General features: G+C 38.1%; 1 protein-coding gene across 2 annotated transcripts in view; it reads right to left on the bottom strand.

Annotated features, from left to right (window-relative positions):
• PLCD4 (phospholipase C delta 4) overlaps positions 1-18,342 on the bottom strand; it is a 946,362-nt gene that overhangs the window by 79,802 nt on the left and 848,218 nt on the right. For both annotated transcript variants that reach the window (XM_044075239.1, XM_044075240.1), the window contains 2 exons: positions 10,542-10,720; positions 9,524-9,659 (listed from right to left, as the gene is read on the bottom strand). In XM_044075239.1, the coding sequence (XP_043931174.1) occupies positions 9,524-9,659; positions 10,542-10,720 (315 nt within the window). The remainder of the gene's footprint in view (positions 1-9,523; positions 9,660-10,541; positions 10,721-18,342) is intronic.

Here is an 18,342-nt window from a genome sequence, read left to right as displayed (position 1 = left end):
CATATTTTTTACAAATTTTATGTGAATGGTTAGAAAATGGTATGTATAGATACTGAACATTTTCTATAGGAATTATGTGTAATAGAAAAAAGAGAATAAGAGAAACTTACAGAATTAAAGACCAGTTATGAAATGGGAAGGTAGATGACATATAGAAATTCAGTCTGAGCACTGGATTGACATATGTGAGACTCAAAGGAATAAAACCAAATTGAATGTTTCAGAACTTTTGGATGGAAGTTCTGGTTTAAACGCATGGGCCTCAGGCCAGGTATTTTACATTAAGAAGGTTTGTGTTCTAAATTCTTGTGGCAGGATAGAATAGCCTACACCCTTCTAAGCTGGGAATTGATGGCTGAAGGCATATTGTGTCTGTTATTCTGAAAGTGTCTTAGTTCTGTGTTAAGCATCTGGTGTCCAAACCAGTTATTTTACATTAGAAATGTTTGTGGTCTATACTCTTGTGGGAGGAGAGGGTACCCTCCACCCTTTTGAGCTGGGAATTGCTGGTGAAGGCTAATTGTTCCTGTTATCCTAAGTGTCTTTGCTCTGGTTTAAGCACTTAGGTCCCAAACCAGTTATTTTATATTAGGAAAGTTTGTGGTCTACACTCTTGTGGGAGGATGATTAGCCTCCACGCTTCTGAGCTGGAAATTGCTGATAAAAGCTTATTGTGCCTGTTATTCTAAGTATCTTTCTTCTGGTTTAAGCACTTGGGTACAAATCAATTTTACATTAGGAAGATTTGTTGACTATACTCCGGTGGGAGGAGAGAGTAGCCTCCACCCTTCAGAGCTGAGAATTGCAGGTGAAGGTTTATTGTGCCTGTTATTTTAATTGTCTTTGTTCTAGTCTGTAGTCTGCATGCTTGTGGCATTAATTTCTACACAGATTCTTTTTAACTACTAGAGCATCTAGTTTGCTCAGAGCATTGCTCATCAAGTTGTTTGTCTTATTTGATATTTAAGTTTTCCTCACTCTTCCCTAGTAGATCAGTGACCATGGATATGCACTTCCTGACTCACTCTGTGGCCATTCTGGTTGAGATGGGTATTCTGAGGCATTGTAGCAATTGCCTTATGTACATTGACAAACCACTTTATTCTTAATAAAACAGATAATGCATGCAAGAGGTGTAAATACACTTTAATGCTGGAGGCAAAACTCTCTCATACAACCAAAACTAATCCAATAGAGGTTGTCAATGACACTTGCGCCATGCCTACTGCAAAAAGTAAAGACCCTACACATAAAACTACTTATGCTGAGGCACTTACAAGTAACTCTCCTAAAACACCAAGACCTCCTACACAGTACAAAGAAAGGGTCCTCTGCCATCACATAAATGCTCAATTTAAACCACCCCCCACAGTTGCACATAGTAACACTGTATCCAATGCCTCTGCTGCTAAGCCCTCAATGCAAACCATCACACAACCAAATTTCTTTGTCATTGATGATTCTATAGTGAGTCACACTAATATCTCCCTCAGCAGACTGAGTAAGGAGAGAGTCATGGTTAGCTGCCTTTCCGGGGCTAGGATCCCTCAAGTCACACGGGCACTCAGGTCATTGACCCACAGGTACCAGTATGACTCTGTCATAGTCCAATGACCTGAGACATACCTCCCTTGACTATTTGAAGGGAGACATGATCAAGCTCGCTGATTATGTGTCTCAGGCAGGTATGAGCGTAACACTGAGCATACTGCCTTCTCCAAGGATGATGCCATATTACCAACCGAAAATGATTGATTTTAACAGCTGGCTTAGCTTCTGGTGTCAGTCCAGGGGGGTACGATATTTGATAGTCTGGGAGGACATGGTTGACAGACTACACTGCTTTGCCAGGGATGGTCTGCGCTTATCCTCTCTAGGCTTTCGGATATTGTCAAAGACATTTTCAACCCCAAAGTGCCTTTTTTAGGCAATGGCAAACTGATAAACCTACCAACTTAACTGAACCTATGAAGGAATATCTGAAGGTGGTACTGCTCAATGCTGGAAGTCTTAACAAGAAACACCACTACCTGCAAGCCTTCCTCTCCCTGGAGAGTATAGACATCTGTGTAGCAACAGACACATGGTTTGAAGTCACTGACAGCACCCCAGCAATGCAAGATTATAATGCCTTTCACACTTTTAGACCAGCTACTGCTCAGGAGGGAAATAAAAGTGGAGGAGTGTCAGTCTATATTGAGACTAAGCTCACATCCAGACTAGTTAAAGTGTATTATCCACTGGAACACGTACATGTGCAATTCACCATAAACAGGGTGTAGTACCACATCTTTGCAACATATAGGTCCCCATCCATGTCCCAGGAAACCCACACTACCTGTCTCAATGTACTAGATTCCCTTACCATTCAACCCAATATGATATTCATGGGGGATCTCAACTACCCCTCTATGAATTGAGAATCTTACATTTCTAATGTACGAACCCAATGATTCCTAAACTTTGTTAATACCAACATCCTGGAACAGTCGGTGCATTCTATTATCAGGGTACAAACATCCTTGACCTTGCACTCATGAACATGGGGAGCCAATGTTCTTCTCCCAATGTAATATCTTCACTCATCAGACCTGATCATAAGGCAGTATTACTTGAAATAAAAATTAAATCCAGGGATCCAGAAAAAACAGACACCATTACGAACTATTCCAAGGCTAACCTGTCTCTACTAAGCAACACCTTGGTTAAATTCTAAGCACCCCCAAACCCAGTAAACACCATAGAATACACTGAGCTATTTACAAAGTCCCTGTACATATAGCCATATTGACAGCTGTACAGACAAAGCTGTACCCAGTTGTATTAAGAATAAGACAAACTCAAAAGACAAGCCACCCTGGTGGAATCACACTATCAATTGGTTATACAACAAAAGAAAAATGTTGGCCAGCCATAGGAGGAACAAAGACATACATACTAAAAGCCCCTTGACCAATCTAAACAGGCAGTGAAGAGGGTTAATTAATACTTCAAAGGCTAAATTTCAAGAAAAATAATAAAAAAATAGCTTCTCAGGCAAATGACAACCACAAAGATTTCTACAGCTATGTCCGTAACCTCAGAGGAAATACACAACAATGCGCAGAACTTATTGTACATGGCATCACCCACACTGAATCAGACATCAAAGATTGAAACAATACTAATTTCATGAACTTTAATCATACTTTGACTTAGGAATGGGGTCCTTCCCATCATGCTATTAAAAACTCAAAAGACTTGGAGAAATTAAAAAAAAACAGAGGCCTTTGCTAACCTTTTGGCTGACACATTTAGTTCAAATTTCTCTCCCCACTCCCCCCGATAGTCCAAAGGAAATATCACATAACACAATACCCATAACCATTATTAGAGAACAGTTCATTAATGCACTTTCCAAGGCCAAAAACACTGCATTGATGGGCCCCAATAACACCCTAGGATGTTTAATAAAAAGCATGAAATATGACCTTTTTGGTCCACCTGAATCACTTTTCAGCTGGAGCCTTCAGTCAGGTTTTCTGCCCAAGGAATGGAAGATAGCTACAGTCATTACCCTGCACAAAGATTGTCCAACCACTGATTCGGGTAACTACACAGGCCCATAGGTCTTACCAGCCTCATATGTAAGACCATAGAAAGAATCATTATGGACATGATAAATGAGGACATAAATAACCTGCAAACGCTGGACACATCACAGTTCGGCTTTGCTAAAGGAAGGTCATGCCTATTGATTCTGGTAGATTTTTTTTGAGAGGGTAACCAAAGCATTGGATGAAAGTAAGACTGTGCACACAGCTTACCATGACCTGGCAAAGACTTTTGATACAATACACCACTCAGGCATTATAGACAAGCTCAATAATTTAGGTAAAACCTTTTTATCACCTGATGGATAGCTAACTGTCTCACTGATAGGACACAGGAGGTCAAAAAAGATGAGGCCACCTCCACCAAGAGGCCAGTCACTAGTGGTGTCCCCCAGGGCTCAGTATTGGGCCTGCTCTTTTTTGGCATCTATTTCTCTGAAATGGAATTAAGTGCTGAAAGTTTATGGTGCAACTGTACAGATTTTCACAGAATGTCCAGATTTTTGCCTCATATTTTTGATGTGTTCCACCTAAAATCATTACTTTTCTGGCAAATAGCTGAAGATTGAAGTAATTAAATAATGACAAACATTTGAGATTAAGACTCTGCATCCTTCAGAAAATTCATGCTAATGCAAAACCTATTATTCTATCAACTTTCTAAGTTTGTAAGAGCAATATTTAAAATCTGTCCCCCCATCATTTTAGGTTTTGTCCAGATGTTTTGCTCTAAGAGGTTGAGAGGTAGTTTGCAGATGATTGCAAGCTGGGGGTTAACATCATCACCCCTGCAGACACTAGCATTCTTCAAGAAGGTCTATCTCTGACTAATCAATGGTGCCAAAGCCATGGTCTTAAACTCAATTCTAAGAAATGCATAATTGTACCCTTTAGGAACTCAATCATCCCGACTAATTACCATGTTGATAATACACCCCTAAGAGTCAACCTAGTCATCAGTGATCTGGGCACACATTCAGACAGTAGCCTTACCTTCAACCACCATGTGGTCACAGTGGTCAGGAAATCCTTTTATATTGCACAACATATAAGTAAGGACATGGCATCTTGGTCCAAAGAGGTCATTATCCCACTGTACTCTGCCCTTATCAAACCAATCAGAGTACAATGCTCCCTTTAATATATACCTGACCAGTCATATATAGCAACTAGAGAGACCTCAAATGTTTCTTACAAAAAGAATATATAGTGTAACAAACCTGCCGTATGCAGAATGCCCGAAAGCCATTTTCCTCTACTCAATCTCCTATAGATTGTTGAGGGGTGATCTATGCCTGCCTTACAAGGCATCCACAAACCCCACACTTATGAATTTCCCACATATTTGTAAGTCAAAGGTTACCAGAAATACAAGGTCTAGGAACCTACATTTTATCTGTGACATAAACAGAATATGCTGGAAAGACAGATATGTGTCCCAGAAACTGCCCCTTCTATGGAACATGCTTCCCATCTATGTGAAGCTGAGTTTGCCTGTTTCCTAGTATAAATACAACCTAGACAAGTGTATGGGGAATAGGAAATTTACACCAGGCCTGGCACCCATGTCCCTTATGGATAGAGGTAGCTTATAAATGCCTGGCCCTCAATGTCTATTTGGATACAGGGCATCATTATTCTTTTGGGAAAACTCGGCTAGGCTTAGAAAGACCCTTTGGGAAACTAGCCTAGTAACAGTCTATGAATCTATTTGTGCAGGTATTTCTACACACAAAATAATTAATAATGTGCTCTACTGCATCCCATAGATACTGGAGATGTAAACAGGAGGAAGGAAACTGGAACAGTATTTTCTGAGATTGTTCAGACTAAATATTTTCACGGAAGATGTCCAAAAAATTTAATTATTTCTGCTTTGGGACTATACATAGTGCTTTCAAATGGCTTGCTTCAGCTCTTGTTGGACAAGCTATATATCTTGATGTACTGCCCTTCCATCTTCTCTCCTGGATAAGTAGGATGTCCAGCCTCCTTCTTACCATCATGTCATCCACTTCCAAGTTGCATTCTGTCAGTAAACCTACATTGAGTGTAGCAATTCTTAGTTCATGTTATGGAAGATTGATTGGTTTTATGTCCAGCTTTCACTTAACAGAGCTATCCCAGATAACCAGAGCTGGGCAACTGGATGCTGGCCGGCCAGTAGCTTACTGACACAGGGCTGCTGGGCATTATGGGGGGGCACAGACTAGCCAATAGTGGCACATACATCGCTTCTTCCATTAACATGGATCCCTGCATAGATTAGGTCCTCAACCCACTTATTACCAGTAAATAACCATGACCATTTGGCAGCATTAGTCAACATGACCAAATCACCATGAGTCATATTTTTTGAGTGGCTAGCCCTACCATGGCATGCAGTCCGTGATCCACGTTCTCCTATTTTGAAGATACTGTGCACCACAGTAGATGCCCAAAGTGGTTTATCTATACAACTCTTCCCCCTATAGGGCACCATCTGGAGTATGTGCTGCTACTTGAAACTCCATTCTTGCTTAAGTTTGAGATGGAAACTCTCAGCATGTTTTTGGAAGGTGGGAGGAACCCCACAGAAACACTAGAGAGCATGTAAACTCTATACAGGCATTGACCAGAGGTCAGGATAAAACCCTTTTCCTTGTGCATGGGGAGGTTTTAACCCTAACCATTATGCAAAGGGACTTGCCCCTTGCAAAAAAATATTTTTTTAGATTTTTGCTGAAAGTGCTTTTGGCTAAAGTTTTGCTGACTGGGTCAGATTGTGGCTGAAAAAATCCCCATATCAGTTCACGCATCTCACGAATAAATAAAATAAAATGTGTTAGGGCTAAAAGGAAAAGTAAAAAATGATTTGGGGGGTTGACCAAAGTAGGACAATGTTAGAGAAGGCTGCCACAGTCAAGATGATGAATGCAGACCTTATGCTAAGAAATTTGCCAGTGCTATGTGAGGAAAAGACTTCCAGGAGATCTTGGACTGGACAGAAAGGAGATCGGTTGGAGCAAAAGGAGAAGACTAGTGACAGAAAAAAGTTAAAATGAACCCAGAAGTGGGGGACTATGCTAGTTCCCTAGCTATGCACCACCATTTAACTTGTCTGAGCAGACAAGGAAATTAAAGGCACTACACTGGAAGTAAAGGTTAGATAATAGGAGTGAACCAGATTATGCAGGAAAACAAGGGGGTTTACAGGAATGGAAAGAGCAGCAATGCTCTGTATGTTATGGGAATGAGTACGAGAGACAGTGAAAGGAGTATTGTTTTCAAAAAGCAGGCAAAACAGTTACTGAATTGCTGAATGGGGAGAAAGAGCTATTGTGGAAATAAGAACATTTTAAAATCCTGAGAAGTTTATAAAGGGACACTACGTGAAAACTGATGCACTCAAGATGTAGCATAAATGGACATCACTCTGCCCATTCTATAATGCAGCAATCAGATGCTCAAGGAAAAGAACAAAAAAACAGGTCAAAGTAATAGAAAGATAGAAAATCCGAAGATGAAATAGTCTATTAGGCCAAATGGAGGGACCCAAAGGGGGCAGGGAAGGTAAATTACTGCTCAGAAAGGGGCATGTTATCCAATCACCTGCTAATAATTTGATTGCTACAATAATAATAATACTAATAATAATAATAATAATACAGCATAACTGCATAACTTAAAGCTACATACATATCTGTTATTAAGCAGACCTAATAATACATTTGAAAGGTGAACTGTAGAAATGTTTAAACTATATGTTACAGTTGTGACTATAACCTGCAGCAATTCTTAAATTATATACACCCTTACATGAGAGATGGGTCACAAATAAGGTCCAAACTAAAAGAAATCAATCAAATACCATAACAAATGTACATAGAACAAAACAAAACAGAGCTGGGCAAAAACAGAATGCCATCTGAAAAAAAAAATACAAACTTGCTTAATGCCCTTAATGAGAGACCCATGGGAGGTATGTGAAATGCTTCCTAAGGACATATAATTGCTCTAGCTCAAAGTCTCTTAGGACCCACCTCAATAGACTTCAGACTTTTCATAAAGTGATTGTTTCAGAAAAGAGGTATACTTTCCCTTTATATTCTAATGATGAGCTCCAAAAAGAGTGAAATATGTTATGGCTACAATTAGTAGAGCCTGGCTTTGTTGATCTCAATGCATTAATAATGACTTGTAAAAACAAATAAAGGTAGCCATGGGTTCAAAAGTCATTGAGCTGGAATATGTGTATGTCCTTCAGGGATGATTTGCATATCTACCATGATGCTCTCGTTAAGGGAAGTTTTTTTTTTTTTTGCTGAAGCTCTGTTCTACCAAGGTCTTTCTGGTTTGGTTATAAATGTATTTGATGATATTAGTTTCTTGGTGACTTTTTGGAAATTAAATAGACACAAAGCAGCATCTGACCGATTATAAGCATGTGACAACTGTCACGTAATGTATCTTCTCTTGACCCTCACTTCCTTCTAGATCAAAGCAGTACTATACATATGAAATTATTACATAACTTTCAGTGCTGTTGAGTCTACTGTTCTAAGTCTTTTTTGTCATGCCTATTGGCCACAAAGCACTTCCACATGTTTTCCCATCTATTTACATCACCCCCAGGGCCCCAATCATCAGTGGCAGTTTCCTTCATGACTCCTATACCTTCTATAGCTTGGTGCTAGGGAAAAACTGAGTAATGGATGGGCCATTAATCAGTTACCCATGAAAGGTGCATGCTTCTTCTCAAGGTTTTTGTTCTGGTCCACATGACAGGCTGAACTCTATGAACTTACTACTACTATGATGCCTTAATGGCACATGCATAGTCCCAAGTAGCTGCTGTGCTATACCCATATTAGGGGCTATGGAATCTCAATCCAATGTGTGGCATACTGAGACTGTTGCCTCTGTAGTGAGCAAGTCCTGCAGAGAGTCAGGCAGCCTCCCTACTATCAAGATGAATTGGACAATGGACACTCTCTCCTTCTACCAGTGGCTCTTCCATTCCCTGTGTAACTGGGTTAATAATCATTCCTAAGCTGCACTCAGGTCTCTATCGCTCTGTACCATAGAGCCAGTGCTACTGGATCTGCTCTTCATATAAGATATACCTTACATATATTTTTCACTTTTATGTTTATATTGTCTTTTATTTTCTCTCCTCTGCCACTCACTGCACTACTTGTTTATTTATTCTGCTCATTTGCTTCATGGAAACATATATATTATTAAGGACTGCACCACAATGACCCCAGCAATTGTGGAGAACCAGTGATGAAGCAAAATAGCAGTAGCTTAGTCACATGAGCAAAGTTGGCTGTTGCTCGGTAACTACTTTTTCCCTCCTTGTAAGTATGCACAGTCTGGTGTCATATAAAATGACAAATACACAACTAAACATACAGACCAGCAGGTAAATTGCTCAGTAGATAGAGTGATAGATAGACAGATAAGCAAATCATTTGTTTCATCTGTAAAAGTGGACTGCAACTCTCCCTTAAAATCCCTGAACCTAATTTTTTTAAGCTTTAGGTTGTGTCAAAACAGAATTTACAGAAAAGCCTGACATAGTGTGTAATTTTCTATTACATCATGAAAAGTAATGTGACTTGGCAATAACTGACTTCATGTATTGCTCACTTCTTCAAATAATAATTTATTTAATATTTACATTTAATTTAAGAAATATTAATCTTTTACCACAAGAAATGATTAATATACTTCAGCAGAGTCACAGTTCTGCTTTTATTTTAAGTTAGTTAAATAGCACCTGTCAAATCAACTGTGTGTTTCTGTTGCCAGGAAACCACTGCTTCTCCAGTATCCTGGAGCTCTCAAAATGATACAGTCACACTCTACTGTTGCCAAGTCCTTTTTGACAGCTAATGCAAATAGACTAATAACGTGTAATAATCTCCATTATCATGTTTTCTTACCATTGTTGTCAATGTAGTTGGTCTCCTTGCATGCATTGTCCATCGGTACCCCATGGATCTCCACACGCACCAGTGGATCTACTATGGAACCTTCTTTACTGTTCTCAACTTTAGGAAGTTGCTGTCCACTGATAATCTGGAAAGAAAAAAAAAGCAGATTACTATGTTAGGCCAAGGGTTACGACCTTGCAACGATGGCATGAAACATAGTTCAGATATTGAACAACCTAAGGAACTCTTTTGTGTTTTTTTTTTACTATTCTGTTTAAAATAGAATTTAACCTGGACCATTCATTTTAACACATGTTCCCATTCTTTTTGTCTGTTACATCTGGTTTTAGCCTCTTTACCTTTTTTGCTTCCAACCTTCATTTTCTTTCAATATTTTTACTTTTCATACCTTTCACTTTATTATCTGTTTTGACATTGCCCTGCATTCTCTGCTATTTCTTTTATCATCCTTAGCTTTCATCCTTCATACCACAGAAATTCCTCTCTTCCTGTACTGTGTACTTTTCTCAGATTGGTGCAGTCAGCATAACCACTTTGCTTCTATGGTTGGTCTTCAAACAGTTAGTTCTGTTTTCTTACTGACTTATTCTCACTTCTGACCTGCTTTTCCCATTTTATTTCCTTTGTTTTCCTCTCCCAAGTCAGCTTTTCCTTTCCTTCAATCCATTTCATTTCCCTGTAATGCACTCCCTCACACGTCTTCCTGTCTTCTTCAGTTAACTATTTTCTTGCTCTCAACTCTGATCGTTTTTTTTTTTTTTTTGTCATTTCTCTAACCCCTTCTCCTTTTCCTTTCTCATGTGGTCTGAACATATTTTCCAAACTTGTTCTCAGGTGCTACCATTTTTACATCCATTTGCCTACGTAACTGCATTTTGCCTATTCTATCTCCTCCCTTTCACTTTTTTCTGTGTTCTTGTGTTTCTCTTCTATGTGCCAAACTTTCCTTACCTGCAACATATTTTGTATAGTGCATGCAAAGTAACAGGCAGTTTGGGCCTCCTACCTCTACAGTGAAACATTGTGGATGGTACCCATCTTTGTGATCTGGTTGTTCCGAGTTAAAGGTAGACTCTGCATTTCTCAGGAAACTTGGCTTTAACACATAACCACAGTGGCCATTCTGGCTGAAGCGCCCATCATTCAAATCCATTTCTTCACCTGCTGTCTGAAAGTTTAATGCCACTGAAACAAAATGAAGTAGGCATTAGGCTTAGGTTACAAGAAGAGTACATAAATCACATTTTCCAGACAGACTTTTTTTCAGCTCTGTTCCTATAATTTTTTTTCCTCAGTTGTCTGTGTCATTCTAGCTGTATAGCAATCAGGGTTCTGGTGTCTACTTGAAATTATATTAACAAGAGAACTGTGAATCTGAGCAGTTTTCATGCCCAAGAGATGCTAAAGGGGCTATTTTTTATGCATAATTGGTCCTTCAACCAAGTTCTTCCTATTTTACATAGCACAGGGAATGTGAGATACAAGTCCTATGGACATGCATCACATTAACTGGACTGTGGTTCTCTACCAGACTGCATGCACTCTGTTATATCACTGCATTTAATGGACTGCAAGGCTGAAGTGTCTGAAGGCTGTTAATATAATTTGTCCAGATTCTGATCTTGAAGGAGAAGTAATGAACACAAGATGGTTAACTGCATACCTCATCCCTGCATAAATCACACACTGACTGTCTAGCAATACTTCACTCTTATTGTTGTATAAGAGAATACAGGCCACTATGAATAATCTTCTTCTTCTTTTCCCAGTTAGGGGTCGCCACAGTGGATCACCTGTCTGCTCATGATTGGCAGTGGAGTTTTACAGTGTCAAGTTGCCAGCCCGGCACCCAACCTTCCATAGAAGGCACACACGCACACACATGCCTAGGGCCAATCTAGAGTGCCCAATCCACATACAGCATGTCTTTGGGATGTGGGAAGAAACCGGAGCACCCAGAGGAAACCCATGTAACCACAGGGAGGACATGCAGATTCCGCAGAGAAGGCACCCCAGTGGAGGAGCGAACCGGAGAACCTTTTGCCATGAGGCAGCAATGCTAACCACTGCACCACCACAACCACCTACAATAATCTGCTTAATGATATATTGAAAAAGGGTCTGGGTCATGATTGGAGCTCATCTACTCCAAATGGACTAGACTGGAGAATCTCTATTTGGAATGGCAGATAACTGGGACAGCATACTAACGCTTCTAAGTTATGCAATTCTGAGCACCATGACATCTTACACAGCTTGTGTGAAATTACAGAGCAGATATCTTAGGCAGCTTGTGTGAAATTATAAAGTAAAATCAACTGAACCAAATGAAAAACAATTGCTTGGAAAGACGTGCACTTAAGAGTGTAATAATGCAAAAATAATATAGATATAAATGATACTAGAGAGGATGGGTCAAAGGAATAAGGATAGTAGCAATTACCTATAACCACAGTTTGGGGAAAAAAATCTGTATCAGTGACATTTCTGAAAGAGGGTGGCTGCAGTGGTGCAGTGGTTAGCATTGCCACCTCACAGCAAGAAGCTCTCCGGTTTGATCCTTGGCTAGGGTGCCTTCTGTGTGGAGTCTGCATGTCCTTCCTGTGGTCGTGTGGGTTTTCTCCGGGTGCTCCGGTTTCATCCCAAAGACATGCTGTAGGTGGATTGGATGCTCTAAATTGGCCCTAGGTGTGAGTGTGTGCCTTCTGTGGAAGATTGGATGCCAGGCTGGCAACTCAACACTGTAAAACTCTATTGCCAATCATAAGTGAACAAGTGATCCTCTGTGGCGACCCCAAACTGGGAAAAGAAGAAGTGACATTTCTGAAAGAATGATGCTTCGCTCATAGTTACTAGGCCTGTGGTCCAGAAGACCACTGAGATGCCTACATGAATTTCCCTATTGCCCTAGAGTGCTCTCTGGTTAAGTGACTTGTTCAAAAATGGAGGCTGAGGAACTCAAACCCAGGACAACAGGAAGCTAACAGCTCATTGCCTTTACTCTAACTTCCAAACTAATTATGTCAATAACAGAAACATGGGACAAAGACAAGTACCATTTTGGGTATAGATGTACTAATTTGCTTAGTTTACAGTACAGACAGAAGCAGTAAAATTGCTATGGCTATTGTTGTACTATAAGCGATCACGGCAACAGCATTTGCCTGCAACTGAGAAGAGCAGGCAGGTCAGACTAGGAATTAGAAATTATAGTATCACCCACAAAGCCCAGAATTTTCGATAAATGTTATTCGGAAAGATTAAGAGAGCAATTAGCAGAAAGAAAATCAGTTGCACACAAAAACCTGTCAAAAGCATCAAATGAAAATTAGCATTCATTAAAACAACATATCCATGAAAAACATCACATAGACAAAGAAACACTGAGCAACCTGGAAAAAGAAGCGACAGAGGAAGTGCAAAAATATAAAGAACAAAACCCAGAGATTTTTGAAAGCTATAAAAAAGAAACATGGACATTGGAGAGAAAAACAGACCTAACATTGTATGATATTTATACAAACGAAAAAGCCAAACTAATCAATATAAAAAAGCAGCTGAAAATAATTTAAAAAAAGAATACAGGCAAAGGCATTCAGATCTGGAAATTTTCAAAATACAAAAAATAAGAAAGCAAAGAGGAAAAGTACAACAAAGGACTAGCAATGTAGAAGTTAAACAAACAGAGAACAGAGAATGAAGTCATCGATTATCTGTGACATGAAGGATTTAATGTAAAAACTCCAGCACAGATAATGTCACAGCTTGATGAAACAATGAGTCTCCAGATTAAGGAGCAGTAAGTGGAGCTGGAGATATCTGAAGAAGAAGATCATGAGATAGGGAAAGAGCTCTGGTACAGTGCAATGTTTATGTAAAGAAGAAAGCAAAACTAATCAATATAAAAAAGCAGCACCACAGATATTTGAAGAGAAATACAGACAAAGGCATCCAGACATGGAAAATATCACAATACAAAAAATAAAAAAATAAAGGAGGAAAGACAAAGGGAGGCTTATTAAGAAGAAGCTGAACAAATAAAATCTAAAGTTATGGATTATTTTAGAAGTGAAGACTTTAGCGTAGAAACTCCAGCACAGGCAATGTTGCAGCAAGGGAAATAATGAATCAGTTCCCCAGAATAAGGAGAAACAGGTGGAGCGTGGGCATCTGAAGAGCTGACGCACGGTGATGCTCTGGAGCATTCTGTAGAAGGCTGGTACAAAAGTTCAGTTGAATTTACACACCAAGGGAGGGAGCAGGAAACAGTGGCAACTCTGATGCAGGCAATGTTGTGTAGTGGTGGGCCAATGAGTTCCCATATGAAAGAGAAGCAGACGAAGCAGGGTGCATCTGTAAGCGGATGTGCCACAAAAAGATGTTCTGGAACTTTCTTTAGAATACTCACAGGAAATGGAGAGCAAAGAACGTGCTCTCAAACTAAAAGAAAATGATGTAAAGGTAGAGCTGCTTGATTTAATAATGATGGACAGACATATTAAGATTGATGACAGAAACAGATGACAGAAAGTAAATAAAACCCCAAATGTTAGAAGATTGGTAAAACAGATGAACACAGTAGTTATGACTATTAAGAGAAATTCTTGTGATATAACAGAAATAAATTGGATATATTTCTGTGCAACTAATTAACAACAGATAAAGTCTTACCACAAAAACACACAGCAATAAAAGAAAGGAAGGGAAGCAATAAATTGCTGCCATGGAAGTATCGAATAGAGAAATCTGTAAAGCCAGAATATATTTATTTATTCTATTTTATTTTATATTGTCCTTTTTCAGCCGAGGCCCGGGAGAAAAGCTCCACATGCAATTAAAAAAAAAACAGCATGAATTATAGGACAATTATAAAACATAGAACAATTATAAAACACTGAGTAGTTATAAGGAAAACTGCAAGGTTACACTCACCAACACTCCTGTGCTTCCAAATAGCTAAAGAAAAAATATATGAAATACAGGCGTGGTAGCACAGTATGCGTAGAGCGTATCAATCAACAGCAGTCTGTATAACACACAAATACACTAATACACTAGCTGCGTACAGATAGAGTTACCAGTTAGTCAGTATCACCGTAAAAAGCAAAATTATACCAAGTACTGTATCAGGCTTCCGTGGAACAATGGCTTGAAAACTCTTCAGCACCTCAAGCGTTCAACGGGACATATCCAAAGTCGTATAACAAAGAAAGCAAGTAAATGCAATGCAGGCTTGTTATTCAACGCCAGTATGCGAGTCAGTGCATACAAAAATAAGCTATCTGCTTGTAGATGGAGTCAACAGTTAATTCAAATAAAGTACCTGATTCAAGAGCAAAACTTCAGAGGAACAATAGCTTGGAAACCTTCAATGACAAACCAAGCGTTCAACAGAGTATATCCAAGGTAGTTATAGTTGTATAGCATTGGCAATGTACATTCTGGTAAAGAAATAAAAATACAACTGGCTAATCAGAGTAAAGTTCTCTTAATATAAATTATAGAGACCAATTGTAGGACAATTAAAAAATATGGGGTATGTACAGCTGAAAGCATCAGCAGAGTATGGTCTGGTAAAAATACATTCTGATAATCACAGCTAAGATATAGTTGGTATATCACCTGGGTGTAGAGCATTGGCAGAGCGACACTGAAGAGGTGTTTTTAGGCTAGTTTTGAATAGTGGTAAGGATTGGATAGAGGTAATGTTTACAGGCAGTTCATTCCAGATTTTACCTATGTAGTTTGCAAATAGGGAATCCCTTGCTTGGTTTTTGGATAAGTAGATTTGTATTTGTTGTTTGTTAGAGGAACGGAGTGGTCTGCTGGTAACATATGGTTTAAGAAGAGTTTTTAAGGCTGGCATTTTTTGTGGGTCTGACCAGATTTTGTTGGCCATTGTTAGTTGTGTATAGTGGAGGAGTTGGGAGAGCTCTAACCAGTTAAGTTGCTTTAGTGCAAGGCAGTGGTGAGATCTAGCTGCTGAGTTTGTTGGCATATCTTACAATTTTATTGCAGCATGATTCAAGTTTATGTCATTCATATTTCTTGAGATTAGTGAGGATGGGAGGATTTATTGCAAATAAAAAAAACTAAATTTCAGCACAGGCATGAAAACTTGAAAAATATAAATATAAAAGAAAAGTACAAAATAAGCAATTCATCAATGACCCCAAAACGTTTTATAGAAAACGTGGAAACAAAGCAAAAGGAATAGAAACGCCAACAAAAAAAGAAGAAATAGACACATTTTGGAGAAACATTTATGAAGACCCGGTGGAATGCAATAAAGATGCTGAATGGATAAGAAAAAAAATTAAAAGAAACAGAAAGGAGGTCTAATGTAGTGGATATGAAATGGGATGAAGTAAAGGCCAGAGAAATTAAAATACAATTAAGAAAATCTCCTAACAGGAAAACTCCAGGCTCAGATGCAGCACCTAACTTCTGGCTAAATTTAGCCTCTAGTAAGAATAATTACTTATATATATATATATATATATATATATATATATATATATATATATATATATATATATATCCTAAACGGACACCACACCAACCTGGTTAACAACACAAAAAGAATACTCCTCCTGAAGACTGAATCTGCAAGCCATACTAAAAATTATAGACCAATAACTTTCCTTCCAGTGATAAACAAACTGTATACTGGAATTGATGCTGAAAGAATTTATAGTCATTAAAAATGATGTCAATAGAACAAAAGGGTAACAAAAGAAAGTCATGTGGGTCAAAGGTTCATTTGATACTAAGTAAAACAATAACAAGGAATTGTGAAAAGGATAAGAATCCAAGTATGGCATGGATAGATTATCAAAAAAAAAAGCACTTGACAGTATCCCACATTTGTGGATAAAGGCATGTTTACAGATGCGTAAGATACACCCTACATTCATCAGTTACATTACAGTGATCATGAAGGAGTGGCAAGCCACTTTGCAGCTAGGCCATGTCAAAGGACAAATTACTTTCCTAGGGATTAAAATTCAAAGGGAGACACTCCAGGGTTGTCACCACTGCTTTTTTTGTCTTCCCTTAACCCATTCAGCTGTCTACTTAACAGATTATGCCATGATTTTAATTTGGCTTCCAGAAAACAACCTTGTTTAAAGACTTTTCATCTACTTTTTGTGGGGAACTTAAAAACTGTAGATTGTCTCAGATGAGGAGTTGAAAACACAATTGCAAGTGGTTAAAACTTTCTCAGATGATATAAGAATATCATTTGGTCTTGATAAATGTGCAAAAGCAATGTTTAAAGCTGGAAAGCTGCATCACCAAGAAACTATTAATCTAGGACAGGAATGTGATATAAAGGAACTGGAGCAGGAGGGAATGTATAAATATTTAGGAATAGATAACAGATTGGCAATAAAAAATGAACAAATATGAATAAAACTCAGTAAGAAATACTTTAGAAGCCTAAAACTAATACCAAAAACTGCCTTGACATCTAGGAATGAAGTCCAAGTTAAACAACAATTTGATCTTCCCATTCTAACTTACAGTTTTGGGGTGAGTGACTGGCCCTAAAAGGTATTGTATCAGCTGAACAGAAAAACAAGAAAAATACTTCACTCTTATCAAATGATATATAAAAATCAGGGCATACCAAGACTATATATTCCTTATTCTTAATGAGGTATGGGCCTCCTCAAAAATGAAATGATTTACATCTATTGATCTGCAGTCATGGGACTGCCTATATATCTGCTGACCTCAACAGATCCAAACATAGTGAACATTTTAAAACATGAGGAGAAGTTTAGATGTAAACCTTGTCTTGCAATCAAAAAAATACTGAACTTAATAACAAAAAGATTTAAGTTTGATTTGAAAAATAAGAAATCCTGTTACAAAACACAATCCACTCTTCAAGTAATAAGCATTTTATAAGTACATTAATTTAATGTCTATTAATAAATACCCAATCATAGGACTACTAGTGAGAGGAAATCTAACTACTGAAACAAAGGTTATAGCTGATGAGGTTAAAAAGTTCTTTTCTAGTCTGATCTCTGATTAAAATACTGTTATTGAACTTAGATTTGAATCAGTCTCACAAGTTAACAATCCTTTTTTTAACAGTAAAGGGATATCTCATAAATAAATCATCTCCTCCCACAATTTCCATCCTGAGCAAATGATGATAATTTAAGTTTTAGTACAAATAAGTCTGAAATAATGTACTTCAGCAGATCTGTACCATCATTTAACTTAGAGTTGGGAGGTGCTAACCTATATATAACAACCACTTATAAGGGTTTGAGAATTCTTATTTCCGCTGATCATTTACTCATCGTGTAAGCAATCCAAGAAATGTGAATAAAAACAAAAGCCATCGTGAAAACATTGAAACTGAGGAGGAATTACTAAGAAACACTTTCTTTAAATGTAACACAGCTTTATTAATCTGCTTTTTGTCCAAAGGACTTAGAAAAAAATACAATACTTTCATCTATTTCTATTTTATATAAAATCATTAACAAGACAATAAAGCAATTATACAATTAAATATTCAAACCTTTAGATCCTTTAGAAGGTCATACTGGTGGGCAGCTTTTTAAAAGTGTCTATTCTGTGTTAAGTACCAGTAGGAACTGATTGTTTACATATATTGGTGAATAACAGAAATTAAGAGAGAATATTTTTAAGACTGATGAATTGGTTCTTGAAATGCTCCAGTCTGTGCCAGCATTAAGAGCTGAATATGACAATATACTTATTTCTCTGGCGAGATTTGAAAAGATGGTAATTATCCACAAACAAAGGAAAATTCTCTGAGA

Source organism: Protopterus annectens, chromosome 6.part0, assembly GCF_019279795.1.
Source record: "Protopterus annectens isolate FY-2018-M chromosome 6.part0, PAN1.0, whole genome shotgun sequence".
NCBI classification, from domain to species: Eukaryota; Metazoa; Chordata; order Ceratodontiformes; family Protopteridae; genus Protopterus; species Protopterus annectens.
Note: the sequence above shows the minus strand (reverse complement) of the source record. Positions and strands in the feature narration are given on the sequence as shown.